The sequence below is a fragment of the Carcharodon carcharias genome, chromosome 13 (assembly GCF_017639515.1).
Source record: "Carcharodon carcharias isolate sCarCar2 chromosome 13, sCarCar2.pri, whole genome shotgun sequence".
NCBI classification, from domain to species: Eukaryota; Metazoa; Chordata; class Chondrichthyes; order Lamniformes; family Lamnidae; genus Carcharodon; species Carcharodon carcharias.
The window spans coordinates 20,269,270-20,293,704 of NC_054479.1; the positions used below are offsets into that span (position 1 = coordinate 20,269,270).

The following is a 24,435-nucleotide window of genomic DNA, read 5'->3' on the forward strand; positions in this document are numbered from 1 at the left end:
ATTCCCTCTCCCCTGGGCCACCACATGCATTCAAGCTTTCTTCCATCCACTCTCTCTCACTGACTCAGCTATCCACAGTACACCAGTCGCCATCGTGCCTGGCCGTGAACCCCCCGTGTGCCCTCTCTCGAGGGTGTATGTGTGTTTGTCGCTCTCTGGGCCCCTGCTGCTAGCACAATTTTTTTTTACCTTGTCTCTCCTACAAGAGTTATAAACTCATCATTAAAATGCAGGCACCTTTTAAAGTGAAACTAAAACTCAACTTATTTTCTTAACAGACAAATACGGAAACACAAATCAAACTTAAACATTAAAGAGATCTTATTCTGAAAACACACCCAAATACACATAACTTACTAAAACTCCTAGCAAAACTTCATTGAGTATAGGTCCAATCTGCTCAACCTTTCTTCAACACCTTCATCCCAAGAATCAGACTAATGAACCTTCTCTGAAATGCTTCCAATGCAAGTATTTCCCTCCTTAAGGGGACCAAAACTGTACACAGTACTCTAGGTGCAGACTCACTAATGCCCTGTACAGTTGTAGCAAGATTTCCCTACTTTTATACTCCATCCTCCTTGCAACAGAGGTCAACATTCCATTCATCGTCCTAATTACATGCTGTATCTGTATGCTAACTTTGTGATTCAGGTACAAAGACACTCAGATTTATTTGTACAACCGCATTCTGTAATCTCTTTCCATTTAAATAGTATTCTGCTTTTCTATTCTTCCTACCAGAAAGGACAATCTCACATTTTCCCACATTATGCTTCATTTGCCAAATTTTGCCCACTCACTTAACCAGTCTATATCCCTTTGCAGACTCCTTATCCTCCTCACAACTTGCTTTCTATCTATCTTTGTATCATCAGCAAATCTAGCTACAGTACAGTCTGCTCGTCCATCCAAGTTATCATAAATAGTTGAGGACCCAGCACTGATCCCTGTGGTACTCAACTAGTTGCAGTGTGTCAATCTGAAAGTGACTCATTTATCCTGACTCTCTGCTACCTGTTAGTTAGCCAATCCTCTATCGATGTTGATATCATCCTCAACACTATGAGCTCTTATCTCGTGCAGTAACCTTTTATGTGGTACCTGATCGAATACCTTTTGGAAATCCAAATACAATACATCCATTGGTTCGCCTTTATCCAGCCTGCTTCTTACAACCTCAGATAACTTACTTGCCATACACAATTTCCCTTTCATAAAACCATGCTGGCTCTGGCTGATTGTGTTGTGATTTTCTAAATGTCCTGCTACTTCCTTAATAGTGGATTCTTGTATCTTCCCAAAGACAAATACCAGACTAACTGGCCTTTTGTTTCCAGCTTTCTGCCTCCCTCTTTTCTTGAATAGTGTTATATTTGTGGTTTTCCAATCTGCTGGGATCATTCCAGAATCTAGGGAATTTTGGAAGATTACACAATGTATCCACTATCTCTGCTGCCATTCCTTTAAGACTGTAGGATGCAGGCCATCAAGTCCATGGTACTTGTCAGCCTTTAGTTTTCTAGTACTTTTTCTCTAGTGATCATGATTGCTTTAAGTTCCTCCTCCCTTTTCCAAGGATAATTTCTGTGTCTTCTATGACACAGATACAAAATACTTGGTGAAAGTCTCTGCCATTTCCTTGCTTCCCATTATTAATTTCCCAGTCTTACCATCTAAGGGACTAATGCCCGCTTGAGCTATTCTTTTCCTTTTTATATATTTGTAGAAACTTTTAATGCCTGTTTTTATGTTTCTTATCAGTTTTCTCTCATACCCGTTTCCCCCTCTTTTTCTTTTAGCTATCCTTTGCTGGTTTCCAAAATTTTCCCAATCTTCTGGGCTACTGTGAATCCTTGCAGCATTGTATGTCTTTTCTTTCAATTTGATACCATCCTTAACTTAGTTAGCTACAGATGATGCGTCCTTCTCAGTGTCTTAATTTCTCAATAGAACATATCTTTGTTGAGAGTTATGAAATATCTCAAATGCCTGCTACTGTTTCTCTACAGCCTTAACAATTAAACTATTTTCCTATTCTACTTTCTCAAACTCTGTCTTCATACCCCTGTAATTGCCTTTATTTATGTTTAAGATACTAGTTTCAGACCCGTGTTTCTCACCCTCAAACAATGTGAAATGCTGTCAGGTTATGATTAATTCTACCTAGAGGATCCTTTACTAAGAGCTCATTAATTAATCCTGTCTTACCAGGTCTAAAATAGCCTGTTCTCTGGTTGGTTCCAGAACACGTTGTTCTCTGAAACTCTCCCAGGTATGTTCTATGAACTGATCCTCCAGGTTATCTTTGCTAATTTGATACATCCAATCAATATGAAGATTAAAATTTCCCTGATTATTTTAGTAACTTTCTTACAAGACCCAAATTATTTCTTGATTTATACTCTGTCCTACAGTGTAGCTACTGTCAGGGGGCCTAAAAACCACTTCCACCAGTCACCTCTTTCCTTTGCTATTTCTTACCTCCACACAAACTGATTCTACATCTTGATCCTCCAAACCAGGATCATTTCTCAATATTGTTCTTAAATCATTCTTTGCTAACAGAGCTACCCCACCTTCTTTTCCTTTCTTCCTATCCTTCCAATATGTCAAATACCCTTGAATATTCAGGTGGAAGCTATGGTCACTTTGTACCCATCAAAGAGAGATGTTGCAATCTTATCATTCCCATTTATTTCTATTTGGGCTATCAATTTATCTATCATGTTGTGAATCTAGCAGAAATATCTTAATCCCATCTTTTTACCATTTTTCCTTACTCTGACCTTATTTATTGGTGCCCTGTTATGTTTGTACACTGTCCTTTACTGCCACACTCTTGTTACGCTCTCCATAGAGACAGCTGAAGTTTAAAGAGAAATTCAATACCCAGTGGTTAACTGAAAGAAATTACTCCACAAAATTCCACAGTTTAAAAACAAACAGATTTTACTACAAATAATCAAATAAAACAAACACTACTAAGTAAACACCGTCTTAGGTGAATACTTATATTTTGCATTGAAAAATGTAATAAAACACAATCACGTACACTTTAGACTCTAAAATTCTCAGCTGAACCTCCCATTTTTCCCTTAACTTCCCACAGAAAGTCTTTGGTTATTTATCAGGTTCTTGAAGGTTGTCCACTTTTTTAGGTCTAGCTCCAAGCTTTTCCACAGCTCTCTGATAAGGTCGAGGACTTTTCAGCTCAAGCCTGAATGTCACTCTCAATTACTGTACAGTGATTTTGACAGAAAATTAGGAGCACCCAAACACTCCTTTCAAGTGAAGCAGCATTTCACTTGCATTTCCCCCAACTTAGTCTACTGCATTCGTTGCTCCCAATGCGGTCTCCTCTACATTGGAGAGACCAAACACAAACTGGGCGACCGACTTGCAGAACACCTGCGGTCTGTCCGCAAGAAAGACCCAAACCTCCCTGTCGCTTGCCATTTTAACACTCCACCCTGCTCTCTTGCCCACATGTTTGTCCTTGGCTTGCTGCATTGTTCCAGTGAAGCCTAACGCAAACTGGAGGACAGCACCTCACCTTCCGACTAGGCACTTTACAGCTTTCCGGACTGAATACTGAATTCAACAACTTTAGATCTTGAGCTCCCTCCTCCATCCCCACCCCCTTTCCATTTCTTCCCCCTCCCTTTTGTTTTTTCCAATAATTTATATAGATTTTTCTTTTCCCACCTATTTCCATTATTTTAAATCTATACCTTTTATGCCCGGTTAGTCTTATTCCACCCCACCCCCACTAGAGCTGTACCGTGTGTGTCCTACCATCCATTCTTAATTAGCACATTCGTTTAGATAATATCACCACCTTCAACACCTCTTTGTTCTTTTGTCTGTGACATCTTTTGATTATCTGCTCCTATCACTGCTTGCTTGTCCCTACAACCACACACCACCCCCCCAACTTCTCTCCCCCAACAGCACCACCCCCCCCCCCCACCTTAAACCAGCTTATATTTCACCCCTCTCCTAATTTCCCTCAGTTCTGTTGAAGGGTCATGAGGACTCAAAAAGTCAACTTTTTTCTTCTCCGTCGATGCTGCCAGACCTGCTGAGTTTTTCCAGGTAATTCTGTTTTTGGATTAGGAGCACCCCTGTTTTCTAATAACTCTATTCTGATCCACAGCTGTAGGCAAATTCTTTTCCTCTGTCTTCTGAACTCAGGGCTTACACTCACCAACTTGGATGCTTTATCTCCAACATCAAAGGCCTCCTGACTGCTGTTCACAATGAGGTTTACTGTAGATTTCTTCCTCTAGCTCCAAGCTAGGCAAATCTTCCAGCCTCTTTTCCCATCACAAACTCTATCTCCTAACTGAGCCTGAACTCCCACCTACATCCCGCATGATGAATAATAGAGTTGGCATTTTCTCAGTATAAGACGCAAGCCTGGCTACCATTTATCTAATTTGCTCCCTCAAGTTAGTGAGCTGCAAACTACACAATACTAAAGCTGCAACTGTCTGTCTGTGATATTTATAAGAAAGCCCAAAACTTGATCCCAAAAATGGCTTCCTCTATCCCCTTCTCCATGGCAATAGGAAACACCCTGTCTCCAAGTATAGATGTTAATTATCTATCTCTGAAAACAACAGCCTCGTTTTCAGCAGAACTATTTACAATCCTGATACTGGTAACATCTCTATGGTTTTCAGGAGACCTAAAAGTCTTTTGATTGTGGACCTAACAACAGCTGTGATTGTCCTCAAATGTAAATATCAGTCATCTCCCTTTGAGTAACACAATTTGAGTCTTCCCTTTGATCCTTACTAATTACCACCCAACTTTTACAGTCATGTAAACTCCAGCACAGAACACATGATCCCTCTCATTTACCCTAAATTTAAAGATACAGTTCCAAACTATAACCCTCTTACAAATCAAAAGGTACAGTTCCAAAACAGATGAATATGGAATCAGATATTCACAATATTATCATGACCTGTATAGCTACACTGCACTATTGCCTTGCCCCTGAACTTTTGAAATCTTCCCTCACTTGAACAATTCCCCCTATTTAATTTAAAGCCCTCTCTACAGACTTAATTATACTATTTGCCAGTACACTGGTACATGCGAAGGTTGTCCCAATAGTCTGGATTCCTCTTTCCCCAATACTGTTGCCTGTGCCCCATGAATCAAAACCCATTTCTCCCACACCAATCTTTCAGCCACGCATTCAGTTCTTTAATCTTATTTACCCTATGCTAATTTGCTTGTGGCTTAAGTCATAGGTTATTACCTTGCTGGTTCTGCTTTTTATTTTAACCTCTAGCTGCTCATACTTAAAGCAGAACCTCTGAGTCCTACCTATGTCATTGGTGCCCACATGGACCATGACAACTGGATCCTTCTCCTCCCGTTCCAAGTTCCTCTCCAACCCCAAGATGTACTTGACCCTGGCACCAGGCAGGTCTGCTATAGGGAACAGTATTTATTTCTCTAATGATACTGCTCCCTACTATAACTACATTTCTTTTTACTCTCCCTACTTGAATGGCCCCGTGCCATGGTGTTATGGTTAGTTTGCTCATTCTCCCTGCAGCCCTGCCTTCATCGGCGCAAGCTACAAGAACATTGAACCTGTTGGACAATTGCAAGGGCTGAGGCTCCTCCATTGCCACCTTCTGGATCCACACAGTTCCAAGCATCTATCCTTGGCCTCTGGCTTTTCCTCAGCTATATGATGCTCTGAGGTGACATAATCACACATGCAGTCAGCTTCCAAATGAATGCCGACGATTCCTGGGGATCTCTCGGCCATTCCTTTTCACAACTACCTGAATTCTGTGCTGTGAAACTTCTTGTGAGCATGAAGTCATGAGTGAGAGTTTAAGCTTCTTCCACCAAAAATTAAAGATTGGAGCTTTTGATCTTAGAGCCTGTCACAAACTCCAGTCCTTTGTCACTCCTTCAGACCGAACAAGAACAACGAGAACCACTGCCATTACATTTGAATGTGAGCTGAGCTTCAATCTTCATATCCTCGCGATGATTAAGACAGCTTATTAGCAACTTTTGCAATCTGACCCAGCTGATTCATTCTGTTGGTGAAACCTTAACCCATACTTTCCAGGGCTGTTTATTCCAAAGATTTGTTAGATGGTGCTCCTTTATCCACCTTCTGGAGCTTCCTAGGCCCTGCAATCTGGAAATCTTACTCTAACTCACTCCAAAACTCTCTCCTATATCTGTTCTTCTTGGGATGTTTTGTATGTCAATTGCCGTTGCTAACAAAATAAAGAAGCTAACTGATACAGCACATCACAATATCTATATTTACATCGACATTCTATTATTGTGTAACAACTGTGAGATAAGTAACTGTTCAATTTAACTGAAGTACTTTCTTCATTCTACTGTCAATTTAATGTTTCTGTTCCAGCAGTTATAAAATGATCATAAGACTCAAAAGTGGAATTCCACTCCAAGTCCCAAGCGACCCGCTTATCAGGAAGTTTAAAGATTATACCCCAGCTTGTATGCACATCAGTACAGTTGCATTTTTACAAACATCCTTAATGCCAAGTAATGGAAAAATGCCAGCAGTCTGGTCAGAAACTGGAAGTTGAGTTTTATTTATTATGGTACAATATGTATGTAAGAGAATTAATGACTGCAACATCTATACTGCCTTTCTTCTCCATTCCCTTATACTCCTTGTTTGAAGGTGTTGGCTTGTGATGGGTATGGCTCTACTGATGTCTTCTGATACACTACTTAATTAGCTATTTTGGATGTGTGATCCTGGGCAGGGACTGTGGCAGAATTCAACCGAGAGGGAACGTACACATTACAGCAGCATATGCAGCAGACGGGGACATTTTCATGTACTCCCTTAGGTAATTTGGTACTCCCAAATCTATTAGCACTGTGTGGTTTGTAAGGCAGGATTCACAAAAGTTTTTCTTCTTTGGAACAATGCACTAGTCAGTCACAGCGGACATTATTTATGACTTGGTTAAAACTGTTTAGGTGCTGTGGGAGTAAAAGAAGCCCAATTCGGAAAGATTTAAACATGGAGTTGCAGAACTCTAGTTTCCAAAGACACAGAAGACGGTGTTGTCTTTCCCCTGGGAGGAGGGGATAAGTGTAGTTTTCAAAAGGGAAGGACACAGTAAATCAGAGAGTAGAGACAAGGCAAGACATGGGAAGTGATAAATACACTATGACAGGAAGGGATAGAATACAAATCTAAGAGTAAATCTGCAAATAAGGCTAAAGGTTACAAAAATAAAAGGACAAAACTAAAGGCTCTGTATCTGAATGCACGGAGTATTCAAAACAGAACAGATGAATTGATAGCTCAAATAAAAAAAAGTAAGTACGATCTGATAGGCATCACAGAGACATGGCTGCAGGAATACATAGATTGGACCTGAATATTTATGGGTATATGACATTTAGGAAGGACAGGAAGCAAGGGAAAGGCGGAGGGGTGGCTCTGTTAATTAATGATGGCATTAGCACAATAGAGGGATGACCCAAGTTCAGGACCAGGATGTAGAAGCGATTTGGGTAGAGATGAGAAATGATAAAGGCAAGAAGTCACTTGTGGGAGTGGTGTACACAAACATATCCACATGGTAGGATAGAGTATAAAGTAAGAAATAATGGGAGCTTGTCAGAAAGGTACGGCGATAATCATGGGGGATTTTAATTTACATATAGACTGGAAAAGTCAGATGGACAAAGGTAGCGTGGATGAGGAGTTCATAGAATGTTTTTGGACAGTTTCTTGGAATAGCACCTTCTGGAGCCAGAGAGCAAGTTATACTAGACCTGGTATTGCACAAAGAGATAGAATTAATTAATGACCTCATAGTGAAGGTGCCCCTAGGTAGCAGTGATCATAATATGATTGAAGTTTACATTCAGCTCAAGGGACAGAAGAATGGGCCCAGGGCTAGTATTTTAAACTTAAAGAAGGGCATGAAAGCAGAGCTAGCTAAGTGAACTGGCAAATTAAGTTAAAGGATAGGTCAATAGAGATGCAGTGGCACACATTTAAAGGGATATTTCAGAAGACACAGAATAGATACATTCCAATGAGAAAGAAAAATTCCAAAGGGAGGGCCCATCATCTGTGGCTAACTAAAAAAGTTAAAGACAGTATCAAACTTAAAGAAAAATATGATTATGGAAGGGCAGGTAGCAGGTCAGAAGATTGGGCAGAATATTAAAAAAACTGCAAAGAATGACTAAAAGATTACCAAGGAGGGAAAAATTAGAGTACATGAGACAGCTAACTAGAAATCTAAAAACAGATAGTAAGCGTTTTTACAGATAATTTAAAAAAATTAACAAAGTGAGCACTGGTCCTATAGAAAACGAGTCTGAGGAATTAATAATGGAAAATAAGGAGATGGCAGGTGAATCAGCAGTTATTTTGCATTGGTCTTCACTATAAAGGATACAAGTAACATCCCAGAAATAGCTATAAATCAGGAAATGGAAGGGAGGGAGGAACTCAAGAAAATTACAATCACCAGGCAAGTGGTACTGAGCAAATTGTTGGGAGCTACGGGCTGACAAATCCCCAGGTCCTAACAAGTCCCCAGGACATCATCCTAGGGTCTTAAAAGAAGTGGCTAATGAGATAGTTGACGTGTTGGTTTTAATTTTCCAAAATTCCCTAGATTCAGGAAGGCTCCATTAAATTGGAAAATTGCGAATATAACTCCTATATTCAAAAAGGAAGGGACAGAAAGCAGGAAACTACAGGCCAGTTTGCTTAACATCTGTCATAAGGAAAATGTTAGAAGCTATTATTAAAGACATTATATCAGGGCACTTAGATAAATTCAAGGTAATCAGGCAGAGTTAACATGATTTTGTGAGAGGGAAATCATGTTTAAGCAATTTATTAGAGTTCTTTGAAGAAATAACATGTGCTGTGCATAAAGGGGATCTGGTGGATTACTTAGATTTCCAGAGGAATTTGATAAGGCGTCACGTCAACATTATTGAAAATAAAATTTCATGGTGTAGTTGTTAACATATTGGCATGGATAGCACATTGGCTAGCTAACAGGAAACAGAGTAGGCATAAATGGGCTATTTTCTGGTTGGCACAGGGATCAATGCTGGGGCCTCAACTTTTTACAATTTACATAAATGACTTGGATGAAGGGACCGAAGGTATGGTTGTTAAATTTGCTGATGAAAAAAGGTAGGAAAGTAAGCTGTGAAGCGGACATAAGGCGGCTACAAACGAACATAGATAGGTTAAGTGAGTGGGCAAAGATCTGTCAAATGGAGTATCATGTGGAAAAATGTAAATTTATCCATTTTGGCAGGAAGAGTAAAAAAGAAACGTTATCTAAATAATGAGAGATTACAGTGCTCTGAGATGCAGAGGGATCTGGGTGTTCTAGGCATGAGCCGCAGGTGGTTAGTATGCAGGTATAGCAAGTAATTAGGAAAGCTAATAGAATGTTATCGTTTATTGTGAGGGGATTTGAATATAAAGGTATTCAGTTATACAGGACATTGGTAAGGCCACATCTGGAGTACTGTGTACTGCATTGATCTCCTTATTTAAGGAAGGATGTAAATGCATTGGAAGCAGTTTAGATAAGGTTTACTAGACTAATACCTAGAATAGGAGGGTTGTCTTATGAGGAAAGGTTGGACAGGCTAGGCTTGTACCTGCTGGAGTTTGAGAAGCTAAGAGGTTATTTGATTGAAACGTATCAGGTCCTGAGGAGTCTCGACAGGGTGGATGTGGAGAGGATGATTCCTCTTGTGGGAGAAGCTAGAATTAGGGGTCACTGTTTAAAAATAATGGATCGCCCATTTAAGACAGAGATGAGGAGAAAATTCTTCTCTCAGAGGGTAGAGTGTCTTTGGAACACTCTTCCTCAAAACTCAGTGGAAGCAGAGTCTTTGAATATTTTTAAGGCAGAGCTAGATAAATTCTTGATAAACAAAGGAGTGAAAGATTATCAGGTGCATGTGGGAACGTGAGCTGAGGTTATAGTAAGATAAGCCATGATCTTACTGAATAGCAGAACAGGCTTGAGGAGCCGAGTGACCTACTTCAGCTTCTAATTTGTATGTACATAAGGAGAGGTAGCCATTTACAATATTAGCTAGCATGGGGATCAAGAAGGGAAGGTGATGGATAGCAAACTGGTACCAGGATCAAGAAAGCAGGTGGTAGATTAATTGACAAAATAAGCTCAGAGAGGAATGAGGGTGGATAAAGAAACACAAAATATCAGAGCAAGGGCAGGGGAAGGCTGGAGGAAGGTTTCCTTTGGTGGGCAAGGGATAGGGGATGGGTTCAGCAACATAGCTAAATAAATGGTCTCAATTTTAGGGACAGAAAGTCCAAGAACTCCTCACTGTTGGAGGATGGAGGTGTCAGGAGAGAGGGGGTTAAGGGAATAGTTCATAGTGGAAAAAGTAACCCTGAGATAATCTTTGCTCTTTGGGATGATTTTGGAATAGAGAAAGGGTAGTTTTGGAAGAGGTCAGAGAGTCCCATAATGCTTGATGTGATTCAGCCAGATCTGGTAATGGTAATGCATGGCTAAACCAGCTGTGAGCTGGATATGCTCAAGTCTGCACTCCATAGAAAAGTTACAGCACAGAAGGAGGCCATTCAGCCCATCTTGTCCATGCCAGCCCGAGGACACCCAGGTGCCCTTTCTAATCTCACCTTCCTGCACCCGGCCCATAGCCCTGCAGCTTATAGCACTTAAGGTGCAGATCCAGGTACTTTTTAAAAGAGTTTAGAGTTTCTACCTCTATCACCAACTTGGGCAGTGAATTCCAGACACCTAATGCTCTCTGCATAAAAAAGTTCTTCCTCTTGTCCCCCCTACACCTTCTGCCACTTATCTTAAATCTATGTCCCCTGGTCTAGAATTCTCCATCAAGGGAAACAATTTTGGACTTGGACTTAAGGCAGCGAAGAAGGAAGTGCCATACTATGGGGAATAACCAGGACTGGGGAGATGAAGGCATCAATGGTGGAGCAAGTTAGTGGTTGAGTAGACTGACAGCTGCAGAAATATACCGGTCAGTGGAAGCCCAAAGGCTATGCAGTTGGCAGCTTGAAAGTGCCAATGTAAATGATTTGGGGGAAGAGTTTCTGTTCCAGGGATGGACACAGAATTAGTGTTGGAAGGAGGTAGGATGATGATGTCGGTGTGAGATATATGAAGAAGTGGTCAGAAAAGCAATGTGAGGTGAACAGGTTAAGGTGGCAATGTGATTATGGGCGGCTAAATTTTTAAAAGAGGACAGATTCTCTGCATCAGCATCCACAGCAGTAGCATACATCAATTCCTGTAATTTCAATGATGTTCTTTACCAAAAGGTTCTGCTGCAATTTCATAAACTGAAATGCAATATCATTGCAATAGCATCTCATCAAAGCTCCTTCGACAGCACCTTCCAAACTTGCGACATCAACCACCTAGAAGGACAAAGGCAGCAGATGCATGGGAACACCATCAAATACAGGTTCCCTCCAAATCACGCACGATCCTGACTTGGAACTATATTGTGGTTCCTTCACAGTCACTTCTTAACAGCACTGTGGGTATACCCACACTACATGGACTGCAGCGGTTCAAGGTCGCAGCTCACCATCACCTTCTCGAAGGCAATTAGGATTGGGCAATAAATGCTAGCCTAGCCAGTGAATCTCACACCCCGTTAAAGAATAAAAAAAGATTATTAAAGAAGGGAAAAAAAATAACTGCCAAAATGCTGCTTTTAGTGGGAAATCTAAAAGGAAGTTACAGGAAAATAGAAGCAAAATGCTGTGGGTGCAGGAAACAAAGGCCAGCTTTTCCAAAATAAGCCATCTCTGCTGCTAGCATTGGCCCTCTTCTTTATCACTTCTAAAATAGAGACTGAAAGGAAACTATCAATGTCAACATTATCCATTTGCCTGCACCCACACCTCAGTCGGTATTGATGGCATTATCCTCAAGAAGTTCTCAAGAGGCCAGAGTGTGATGCAGGGACAATTCACAATCATTTGCGAGGAAATGGTGTACCACACAGAAAAAACAAAGATCACGAAGAAATCTGAAAATAAATGATATCCAACAGGAAACTCCTGGCCTTACTCTAGATTATTCTGTACCTCAGCAGCTGAATGATTTTCCAGTGTCAGCTCTTCAAGTTTCAGTGCAATGAGTGCCGACTCTAATTCTTTAAGATGGTTAACCACTTCAGACAGGAAATTCTGTAATCTGGCCACATAGTCCTGGAAGCTGCTGAAAACAATCGGCTGTGGAAACATGTGAATGTATTGTTAGGTAATAGGTTCTACAACTTGATAGGATGAACTCTGCAAGTAAACATTAGTAACATCAATTTCTGACCCAAAAGTAATCAGAAACAAAATTGCTATCAGTTCCTCCCAAACACACTCATTCTCTAAACTACATAACAGGCTGCCTGAGATGCTAGGATGTCTGCATCTGCAGGCATCATCATAAATGCATCTGCTCAATGGAATTTCCAGTCAGGTTCTGTGGTGTTATGCAATATGACCAGGCAAAATTTTAACTTGATACCTCTCTCTCCATATCTCCAATGTGGATTAGATTGGGTATGATTCGACAAGTGTCAGCTGAGCATGCAAATTAGACATCCTCTGGCTGTGAATAAGTACCTAGGGAGTTGTATACACAACAACATTTAGGTTTAAGATCCAACTAGAATGACTTGATACAAAAATTATGTTGAATTTAAAGTTAGCTGATTGGCAGGTGAGACTGTACAGAGAAACAGTGGAATATTTTTAAAAATAAGATGATAGAAGTGTATTGTAAATATGTCTAATTTAAGAAAGAAAACCAGTATAGTTTCAGGATGTGGTAAATAAATGAAGATTAGAAACCAATTAAAATTGAAATCGATGGATTATAATAATTAAAAAGCTGACGGACAACATGAAAAAATTTGTTCAATTTTCATTGAAAATTGCCATGTGACCATTAAAAAGACAATTTACATCTATTCAGTGCCATTCACCCTCAGGATCTCACCAAAACGCTTTCCAGCCAATGAACTTATGTTTAAATGTAGTTGCAATGTAGGAGAAATTTGCAGAGCTCTGGAAAAGAGCTGGGGATTGAGAGTAATTGGGTAACACTTTCAAAAAGTCAGGCATGATGACTGAATGGTCCAGCAGAGGAGGAAGCTGGCTTACTGCACTGTTCCGGTGAGCTTAAGGCAAGTTTGAGGAACAGCAACTCATCTTTTGATTAGGTATTTTGCAGCCTTCCAGACTCAAAAGTAATTTCAACAATTTTAAACCGTTATCTCTGCTCCATCTCCCCATTTGTTTCCTTTTTTGGGCATGTTTCAGCTTTTCTCTTATTTTTGCTTTGTGACAGCAGCACACCCCTGCTCTGGACATGGCTTTTGTTTCTTTCCTTGTCCTACCATCATTCCCTTTGGCCCTGTAACACTAACTTTTCCACCATTCATTATCTCCCATTTTCCACCTTATCACAGACCATTCTTTTGTCCCTTTTCCCCACCTAAGCTTTGCTCAAAACCTACTATATTTCTAACTTTTCCCAGTGACCTGAAACGTTAACTATTTCTCTCTCCACAGATGCTGCCAGACCTGAGTATTTCCAGCATTATTGGTTTTTATTTCAAATTTCTAGCATCTGCAGTTTTCTGCTTTTCAAATAGTGAAGTTGTTGGAAAGATGGGAGTAAGCATAGGGAGTGGTGAGAGGAGGAAATATCATTAGAGAGGATGTACATGGAAAATATAGAGAAAAGGGCATGAAAAGAAACAATACAGTAAGCTTCATAGGATTTTACAGGGTGTATCAGTTTGAAAGTGCTGATTTTTTTTCAAAGGCAATGCACTGGAGGAAACGGACTCTATAAGGTGTTTGTTAAAATAATTTGACAGCAGACTGCCAAATCACTGCCATGTAGTGGACACAATGGCATGATTTTACGGTACATACAGAAACTAGTGTTTTTATGATACATAAGGAACAAAGATTTTATTTTAAGCAGTGCTGGAATAATCTCAAAATGTTCCCATTCCGCCTTCATCTGAATTCCAAAAGTGGATTAGTGCCTTACGCTCAGTTCTTAGTTAGATTTTGGAATTCTTTTATTGCCCTACCGCACCATCTAATTAAAAACCACCAGCTTTTTGAGTCCCTCTGATAGCATCATTTTTTTTTTGCAACACTAAGATGGGCAAATGACCTATATGCAGGACTCTGCCACTGCTGCTCAATGAATAAGTTCAGTCCACAAGTCCTCTAATTTTAATCTCCCTGTGGGAATAGTGCTAAGTTTTGTCACCTGATTATTTCACTCTTTAAATTAAACCACATCAATCAGTGGAATTAACTCAATGTTGCTCTTTTGTCTTCTATCTTTGTAATTCAATGGTGGGACAGATTCGGCTCGGGAAGCATAATGTAAAACTACAAGAATACAGTGAAAAAATGCATCAGCTCAAACAAATAGTCTATCTCGCAGATCAAACCATCTGTTTGCTTTTTAACCATATCCCTTGTCGCTACAGAGCTGTCTCCAATTGCCTCTTTAATCCATTTATCCATTGTTTGATTCAATATTCTAGTTTGGAAAGCATAAGCTACAAGCATTGTTCTATCCACTTTGATACTTTGTAGGTCAGCTGGGCTTTGCTGTGTAACATGGGGGCCTACTTACAGATAAGAGACCATCCCCTTGTCAAAGAGGTCCACAGCACAGAAAAAGGCCCTTCGGCCCATCGAGTCTGTGCCAGTCAAACAAGTACCCAACTATTCTAATCCCATTTTCCAGCACTAGGCCCATAGCCTTGTATGCCATGGCATTGCAAGTGCACGTCCAAATACTTCTTAAATGTTATGAGGGTTTCTGCCTCTACCACCCTTTCAGGCAGTGAGTTCCAGATTCCCACCACCCTCTGGGTGAAAATATTCTTTCTCACATCCCCTCTAAACCTCCTGCCCCTTACCTTAAATCTAAGCCCCCCTGGTTATTGATCCCTCCACCAAGGGGAAAAGTTCCTTCCTGTCTACCCTGTCTATGCCCCTCATAATTTTATACACCTCAATCATGTCCCCCCCTCAATCTCCTCTGCTCCAGGGAAAATAACCCCAGTCTATCCAATCTCTCCTCATAACTAAAACTCTCCAGCCCAGGCAACATTCTGGTAAATCTCCTCTGCACTCTCTCTAGTGCAATCACATCCTTCCTATAATGCTGATTCCATTACGCAATACTCTAGCTGTGGCCTAACCAGCGTTTTATACAGTTCCAGCATAACCTCCCTGGTCTTATATTCTATGGCTCAGCTAATAAAGGCAAGAATCCCATATGCCTTCTTAACCACCTTATCTACCTGTCCTGCTACCTTAAGGGACAGGTGAACATGCACACCAAGGTCCCTCTGATCCTGGGTACTCCCCAGAGTCCTACCATTCATCGTGTATTCCCTTGCCTTGGTTGTCCTGACAAAGTGCATGACCTCACACTTATCTGGATTAAATTCCATTTGCCACTGATCAGCCCACCTGACCAGTCCGTCTATATCCTCCTGTAATCTAAGGCAATCCTCTTCACTATTTACCACCCTACCAATTTTCGTGTCATCCGCAAACTTACTGATCAACCCTTCTTTACCACCACCCACAGTCAACATCACTAAATGTAACATAGTCTGAAAACATGCCTGAGGCCTTCCAGTGTGGTTTAACTCACTGAATAAAGTAACTTTGCTATCTGTGAAGCACTTAGATGATCATATTTCTTTTCTTAAGGTCTCTTAACCCTCTCCAACTTCTTACCATTGTGATGTTGATCTCCTTTCTTTTCTTCTTTTTCTTCTGTAAACTGGATTTTAGCGGCCGGAGGACATTACCACAGTAATAAGATACCCACAGGATGATACAGACTGTCTGAGATGATAAGAACAGGCCCAAATTAATTAACTTCATTTCTTCTTCGTTAGGCACACAGTACTCTAAAATGAGCTGTTCTCAGTGTTGAACACGTGGAAGACAATTTTCACAATGGAACAGAGTAGTTAAATCTTAATAAAAACACTGCTGATTTGTCAATGCATCAGAAGGTCTAGAAACTGCACAGAACAAAGAAACAGAAGCTGAAATTGTGTATTTAAAAAGGGTTCAAGACAGGGTAGGCTGTTGGAATGGTGAGGCACAATTCAATTAGCCTCCTCTCCTGAGTTCCTTATCTCAAGGCCTGGTCCCAGCCCTGAGAAGAGTGTTTTTCCTCAGTTTGCAACATTAGTATTGGCAATTGTCTAGGAGCATGGTGCTCATACATCCTGCCAAGGGGAGAAATTTGGATTGTAAAACAGAGGGTGGCATACATAGCTGGACAAATAAAATCCTATTCTCAACAGCGTGATGATAGAGGTTACCTAATGTAGGAAAGGTATTTTCTCATAGGAAGGGGAAAAAAAACAGGGAGCCACACTCTTCCAATTCTCAAGCAAGTTTGTTATACCATTATAAACAACAAGAAACATTTTTTTTTTTTATTATAGTCTTATGGATTGGGTACAAGGACAAAACACAAAACAACTACCAGTGGGACTGGCTTGAAATTCAACATGGACTGATGGGATGAGAATCTTTCCCCTCTGCTGGCTACAAGGATCCTGATTCATTCAAATGTTAAAGCTGACACTAATTGTAGAACCAGAGTAGTAAACTGTAAACACTAACAGTTTTCATTTAAATTTTAACCACTCTTCTTTAGTGCTCAAAAATGAAATATAAGCCCAGGATTCTGCACAGGGGTTTTATTATTTCAAAACATAATTGATTTGGGGTAAATTAAGAGAACCTGGTTTTTTTTATATATAACAATAAAAGGCCGAAGTAATTTTGTGACTGCTTACCTCAACTAAAAAGACAAGATTTTCTAAAAGTTCTGGTCTTGTTGTACATTCTGTTTTTTTCACTTCCAATAAATTTCCTTTACATGTAATGAATAACTCTGAGAGGGAAAAGACAGACATTACAAGAGAGGTCCCTCACACACACAGCAGACTCTTTGCTCCACTATTTTCATGCAATTTCAAAAGACGATTGTAGAGATTTGCAGATACTGCAGACACACTTCTCATTTTGGCTTGCCTCATTTAGATTTAGGTTTTTCAGAGAAGCTATTTAATTAACCATTTCCTCATCCCCTCCAAATACTGTATCCTTGGTTCCAGAAAGTGTTTACTCATATTTAGGCACATAGGTCTAATCTATAGGTGCTGGTAGTCACATACAGAAGCTGAGAAGTCAGTGTTGGCAAGCTTTCCAACTTTGGGGAGAGCAAGAGGATAACGAGGAGGAACCCAGGCTGATCCTTCTCTACCCTAGCTCGGGGACACTGGGACCAATTACAGTGCATCTCTGCTATCCTGGAGGTGGCCGTATTTAGAAAATTTCAATGATAACTAAAATGTTTTGGAGAGGTCTTGTAGGAGAACAGTCAGGTTTTCAACAACGGATCTCTAGTTCAAACTTCCCTCATTTCCAAAAAATAAAAGGGATCAGCTTCCAGTGTACCCAGATGATAAGTGGGCACCAACAATGGCGGTAAACCAACAGAAGCTTTCGGCATAAGCACTGGCTCTTACCTGGAAGAATTTAAAAATAATAATCCTTCATGATACTCGGCTCACTAGAAAAGCTGATATTTATTGCCCAACCCAGTTGCGCCATGGTGGATCTTCTCCACAGCTGCAAAAGGTGTGGCGAAGGTACCCCCACATTGCTGTTAGGAGGAAGTTCCAGGATTTTGATACATCAACAATGAAGAAATTGTGACATATGTCCAAGTCAATTGTATGACTAAGAGGGGATTTCAGAGGCAATGATGTTTATATGCAGCCAATGCCTTTAACCCTTTTAAGTGGAGGCAATGGGTTTGGGAGATGCTGCCGATGAAGCTTCACAGCTTCCTGCAGTGAAGTCTGTAGATAGTGCACATTGCAATCCGTTAGTGGATAGAGTGCTGATTAAGCAGGCTGCATTTTCCAGGATGAAGGCAAGTTTCTTGTCTGTCTTTACAGCTGCATCAAAGCAGGCAAGTGGACAGTATTATGTAACACTCCTGACTTGTGCTTGTGGATTAGGTGGTGAGCCACGTACCATGGAATACCCAGCTTCTGACCTACTGTAGTAGCCAAGGAATTTATGTGGCTGTTCCAGTTGAGTTTCTGGTCAATGGTGATCCCCAGGATGTTAATGATGGCAGACTCGGAGATGTTGATGGCATGGAATACCAAAGAGAGGTAGTTAGACTGTCTCTCATTGGAGAAACTTAGAATTTGGCACATGTACAAATGTTACTTGCCACCTGTCTGCCCAATCTTGAGTTTATTTATGTCTGGCTGCACGCAGGCCTTGAGTGCCTCATCATCTGAAAACTCACCAATGAAGTTTAACACTGTAATCATCAGTTAGCAGCACTATTTCTGAACTTATAATGGAGCGAAGGTCATTGATAAAGTAGCTGGTGATTGTTGGGCACAGGACATTACCATGAAGAACTCCTGCAGCACTGGCCTGAGGTTGAGGCTACTGGCTTCCAACAACCACAACCTTAGTATGACTCCAGTCACCGGAGAGTTTACTCATCTTCTTGAATTTCAGTTCTACTAGGGCTCCTTGGTATTACACTTGGCTGAATGTCACTTTGATGTTAAGTCACTCACATCTCACCTCTGCAATTCAACTTGAGTCTACTTCTGGGCCAAGACTGGAGTGAGCTGAGGTGGCCCTGGTAATAGTGCTGCTTGATAGCACTATTGATGACTCATTCTATTCACCTTGCCTAATATTGACAGTAGGTTGACAGGGCACTACTGGTTTTGTCCTGCTTTCTGTAGGCAGGACATACCCAAGAAATCTTCCACCATTGTCAGGTAGATGCCACTGTTGTAGCTGTACCTAGACATCCTAGTGAGGGGCATAGATAGCTCTGCAGCACAAGTCTTCAGTACTACAGCTGAGATGCTGTTGGGGCCCACTAACATACATACATATGAACATACAAATTAAGAGGAGTAGGCCATTTGGTCCCACAAGCCTGCTCTGCCATTCAATAAGATCATGGTGGATCTGACTGTGGCCTCAAATCAGCATTCTGCCTACCCCCAATAACCTTTGACTCTCGTTACTCAAGGATCTATCTACCTCTGTCTTAAAAATATTCAAAGACCCTTCCTCCGACACTCTCCGAGAAAGAGTTCCCAAGACTCATGACCTGGAGTGAAAAAATTCTTCTCGTTTCCATCTTAAATGGAAGACCCCTTATTTTTCAACTGTGCCCCCTACTTCCAGTCTCTTCCAAAAGGAGAAACATCCTTTCAGCATCCACACTGTCAATTTCTCTCAGGATCTTATATGTTTCAATAGGGTCACCTCTCATTCTTCTAAACTCTAATAGATAGAGGCCCAGCCTGTCCAACCTTTCCTCACAAGAGCCCCCATCCCTGGCGTGAACCTTCTCTGAACTGCTTCAATTGCATTTATATGCTTTCTTAAATAAGGAGACCAAAACTGTACATGGTACTCCAGATGTGGTTTCACCAAGGCTCTATACAACTGTACCAAAACATTCCTACTTTTATATTCTATTCCTCTTGCAATAAATGGCAATATGCCATTTGCCTAATCACTTGCTGGACTCACATACTAACTTTTTGGGATTCATGTACCAGAACACCCAGATCCCTTCCTACTGCAGAGTTCTGCAATCTTTCTTCATTTAAATAATATGCTGTTTTTCTATTCTTTCTGCCAAATGACAAGTTCACATCCTCTTCACAAATTACTTTCCTACATATCTTTGTGTCATCAGCAGGTTCAGCAACTATGCATTCGGTTCCTTCATCTAGGTCTTTGATATAAATTGTAAATAGTTAAGGCCCCAGCACTGATTCCTGTGGCACTTCAATCGTCACATCTTGCCAACCTGAAACGGATCCATTTATGCCTACCCTATTTCCTGTTAGCTAACCAATCCTTTATCCATGCTGATATATTATTCCCTATACCATGAGCTCTCATTTTGCACAGTCACCTTTGATTTGGCACCTTCTGGAAATCTAAATGCCTTCTGGAAATCTAAGTACAGCACATCACAGGTTCCCCTTTATCTATGCTGCTTGTTACTTCCTCAAAGCACGCCAATAAATTAGTCAAACATGATTTCTTTTTCATGAAACCATGCTGATGCTGCTTGATTGCATTGAGATTTTTGAAATGGCTATACCTTCCTTAATAATAGATTCCAGCAATTTTCCTTATGACAGATGTGAAGCTAACTGATCTGTAGTTTCCCGCTTTGTCACCCTCCTTCCTTAGGAGGTTAGCTGATGGAACCTTTACAGAATCTAGAGAATTTTGGAAAATTAAAACCAATTTCTCAGCAGCCACTTCTTTTAAGACTCTAGGATGAAGACTATCAGGACTTAGGGACTCATCAGATTTTAGTTTTAATAATTTTCTTGGTGGCCTTTCCCTGCCTTTCACTTCCTGATTCGCAATTATTTCTGGGATGCCTTTTGTATCCTCAACAATTTAAGAATAAATTAGATAGATACATGGATGGGGGAGGTCTGGAGGGTTATGGACTAGATGCAGGTCAATGGGACTAGCGGAATAATATTTCGGCACAGACTTGAAGGGCAGAATGGCCTGTTTTCTGTGCTGTAGTGTTCTATGGTTCTAATGAAGACAGACGTAAAATATCTGTTCAATTCATCCGTCTTTTCCTTATTTTTTCTTATTAATTGCCCAGACTCTCACTGTAGAGGACCAACGCTTAATTTACTTATATAAAAACAAAAAACTGTGGATGCTGGAAATCCAAAACAAGAACAGAAATACCTGGAAAAACTCAGGAGGTCTGGCAGCATCGGCGGAGAAGAACAAAGTTGATGTTTCGAGTCCTCATGATCCTTCAACAGAACTTATTTAAGTCTAAAACACTAGTCTTATATTCACTCCTCTCCCTCAAACTGAATGTGAAATTCAGTCATTTTATGATCACTGTGACCTAGACATGCTTTCACTAATGAGATTATTAATTAATCCTGTCTCACTGCACGTTATCAGATCTGCTATATAGCCCGCTCTCCGGTTGGTGCTAGGACGTGCTGCTCTAAGAATATATTCCTGAATTTATCATCCAAGGTACATTTGCCAATCTGATTTGTCCAATCTGTATGCAGGACAAAATCACCCATTATTATCACCATACTTTTCTCAAGAGTCCCCATTATTTCTTCCACTATACCCCACCCCACAGTGTGGTTACTGTTAGGGTGCCTATGAACCACACCCACAAGGCTTACCTTACTATTTCTCATCTCTACCCAAACTGATTCTGCATCTTACTCTCCAGAACTACGGCCATCTCCCTCTATTGTGCTGTCATTCTTAATTAACAGAGCTACCCCACCACCTTTCCCTAGCTTCCTGTCCTTCCTAAATGTTAAGTACCCTTGAATATTCAGGCACCAGTCTTTGTCAATCTGCAGCCCATGTCTCTGTAATGGACTTCATACATATCTATTTCTATTTGCGCTGTTAATTCAAGTATTTTGTTACAAATTCTACATGCATTCAGATACAGAGCCTTCAGTTCTGTCTTTTGATTACATTTGTAACATCTAGCCTTATCTGCTGGTGCACTATTAGGTTTGTACACTCTGTCCCTTCCTACCACACAATGATCATCATTTCCCTTATTCCTGACTGCTCTCTTGCCTTGTCTTCATTTACCACATCTCCTCAAACTTGATCCCTCACCCCCACCATTTAGTTTAAAGCCCTCTCTATTGCCCTAGTTAGACAACATGCCAGAACACTCTTCTCAACATGGTTTAGGTGAAGACCATCACAATGGTACAGCTCCAACTTTCCCCAATACTAGTGTCAATACCCATGAACCAAAACCCATCTCTCATACACCAATCTTTGAGACATGCACTTAACTCTCTAATCTGATTTACCCTACACCAATTTGCTCATGGCTCCGATAGTAATCCAGAGAATATTACCTTTGAGGTTCTGCTTCTTAATTTAGCCCCAGCTCCTCACACTCCTCAACAGAACCTCTTTCCTAGTTCTACCTGTCGTTGGTATCTACGTGGACCATGACTATTGGGTTCCCCCCACTCCCGCCGCAAAGTTGTCCCTAGTCCAAAGCAGATGTCCCGAACCCTGGTACCAGGCAGGTACCACAGGCGTCTGGACTCTTGCTCTTGGCAAACTGTGTCTATCCCCCTGACTTTACTGTCCCCTTCTAATACTACATTCCTATTAACTCCCCCTACTTGAATGGCTTCCTGTCCCATGGTGCCATGGCTAGTTTGCTCATCCATCCTGCAGCTACTGCTTTCATTTGTACAGGTTGCAAGAACCTGCAGGACAATTGCAAAGGCTGAGGCTCCTCCACTTCCACCTTCTGGGTCCCCAAACCTGCCTCACTCGCAGTCACACTCTTCTCTCCCTGACCACTGATCAAATCAGAAGACCCAGCCCTAAGGGGTGTGACTGCCTCCTGGTTCAAAGTATTAGTGTAACTTTCTCCGTTCTTGATGCATCGCAGTGTTGCAGCTCGGCATCCTCAATGACTCTGAGCTGAAGCTCCTCAAGCCGCAGACATTTACCACCTATTGCCAACATGTTTCCCTGGATCACTCCAGCATCCAGGAGCTCCCACAGTAAGTAGTCACAACACATCACCTGCTCTGCCATCTTTGTGTTAATTAATTTATTCTTAATTAGTTTATGCTTAATAAACACTGTTACTCTCAACAACTTTAACTACTGCTAATAAACCTTATTACAACTAATGAAATCTTACAATTACTAAATCACATGAATTTTGAAAATAAATTGAGCAAAATATTTACCAACCAATCACTTGACTGTTTTCCTGTGATGTTACACTTTGATTTCTCTCAGAATGCAGCTGCTCTGAAGCCACAGACTGAACTAGGCTGGATAGCTCTTCTGGGTGCTGCTGACTGCCTCCGGGTCCTTCCCCTGCATGCTATTCACTGCTTTCATTTCACCTGGACTGAATCAACTTGACTGAACACTTGCATCTATGACGGTGCAGGTTGAGAAGTATTATCTACTTGGCATTTCTGGCTGAAGGAGGTTGCAAGTGTCTCAGCTTTGTCTTTCGCACTCTTGCATTGGGCTCCATCAGCATGGAAGATTTATGAAGTCACCTCCCTCCATTAAATGCTAAACCATCCACCACCATTCAGGACTGGAAATGGCAGGATTGCAGAGCCTTGACTCAATCTGTCCGTTTGCAGGGATTGCTTGGCTTTATGTGGTTCATGCTGCTTTTGTTGGTTAGCATGATGTAGCCCTGCATTATTGCTTCATCCATTTGGGATTTGAATTTTAGTTACGCCATGTGCTGCTCTTAGCATGTTGTTCTACATCTCGTTGAAGCATGGTTGGTCATCTGATGGTGATTGAGGAGTGAGGGATATGGACTATGAGGTTACAGATTGTGATGATATACAATTCTGCTGCTGCTGGCCTTAATGTTTCACGGATGCTCAGTTTTGAGCTGCTAGGTCTATTCTTAATCTATCCCATTTTGGTACATTGCTAGTGCTACCTGACACAATGAACAGTGTCCTCAGTGCAAAGACAGGACTTGGTCACCAGAAGAATAGTGCAATGGTCACTCCTGTTAATGCTGTCATGGGCATATTCATTTGTGACAAGCAGATTGGCAAAGGCAAGGTCAAGTTAGGTTATTTTGTTAGTTCTTTCTTCACCTACTGCAAGCCCAGTCTGACAACTATGTTCTTCAGGACTTGTCCAGCTCTGTCACTTGAACTCCCCACATAGACTGTGTGCCATGCCCTTGCTACCCTTAGTACTTCCTCCAACAAATTGCACCAAGAATCTTCCTGTCCTATAACGTTCGATGCTGCACTGAGGACAATGTATTAGGGGTGGGGGTAGAAGTTCAAGGCATATACCTCTTACTGTAAAGTTGAACTAATTCGGTTTACCTCAAAATACAAACACACTACTTACTCTGCAAGTGCAGACAGGATAGTAAATAAATGTAATTACGAGGACAATACTAAACAAGAACAGAGAGATACAGCAAAAAAAAAAAGAAGCAAGGTTTGTGGAATGTTGGCATTACCTTGTAATTGTTCTAACAAAGATTTAAAATTATTCGCTATCCTCTCCTGGACATCCAGCGTTTCATCTGTGGGGTTTAAAAAAAGAATTCTCAATAAGTAATCAAAGATAAATCCTAAATAGCACAGTTGAGCAGAATTGCCTTCTTCTGCGCAGTGACTTTTTATAATTCGATGAAAACCTACAACCTCATCTGAGCAGTCTGCCTTTCACAACAC

General features: G+C 40.9%; 1 protein-coding gene across 9 annotated transcripts in view; it reads right to left on the reverse strand.

Annotated features, from left to right (window-relative positions):
• The window catches only part of naa25 (N-alpha-acetyltransferase 25, NatB auxiliary subunit), a 107,643-nt gene that overhangs the window by 15,570 nt on the left and 67,638 nt on the right, over window positions 1-24,435 (reverse strand). For all 9 annotated transcript variants that reach the window (XR_005944693.1, XR_005944692.1, XM_041201955.1 and 6 more), the window contains 4 exons: window positions 24,219-24,284; window positions 16,921-17,018; window positions 15,839-15,949; window positions 12,140-12,286 (listed from right to left, as the gene is read on the reverse strand). Coding sequence is in view for 7 of the 9 variants with exons in the window: in XM_041201955.1 (XP_041057889.1) it covers window positions 12,140-12,286; window positions 15,839-15,949; window positions 16,921-17,018; window positions 24,219-24,284 (422 nt within the window). In the remaining 2 variants the exon portion in view is untranslated. The remainder of the gene's footprint in view (window positions 1-12,139; window positions 12,287-15,838; window positions 15,950-16,920; window positions 17,019-24,218; window positions 24,285-24,435) is intronic.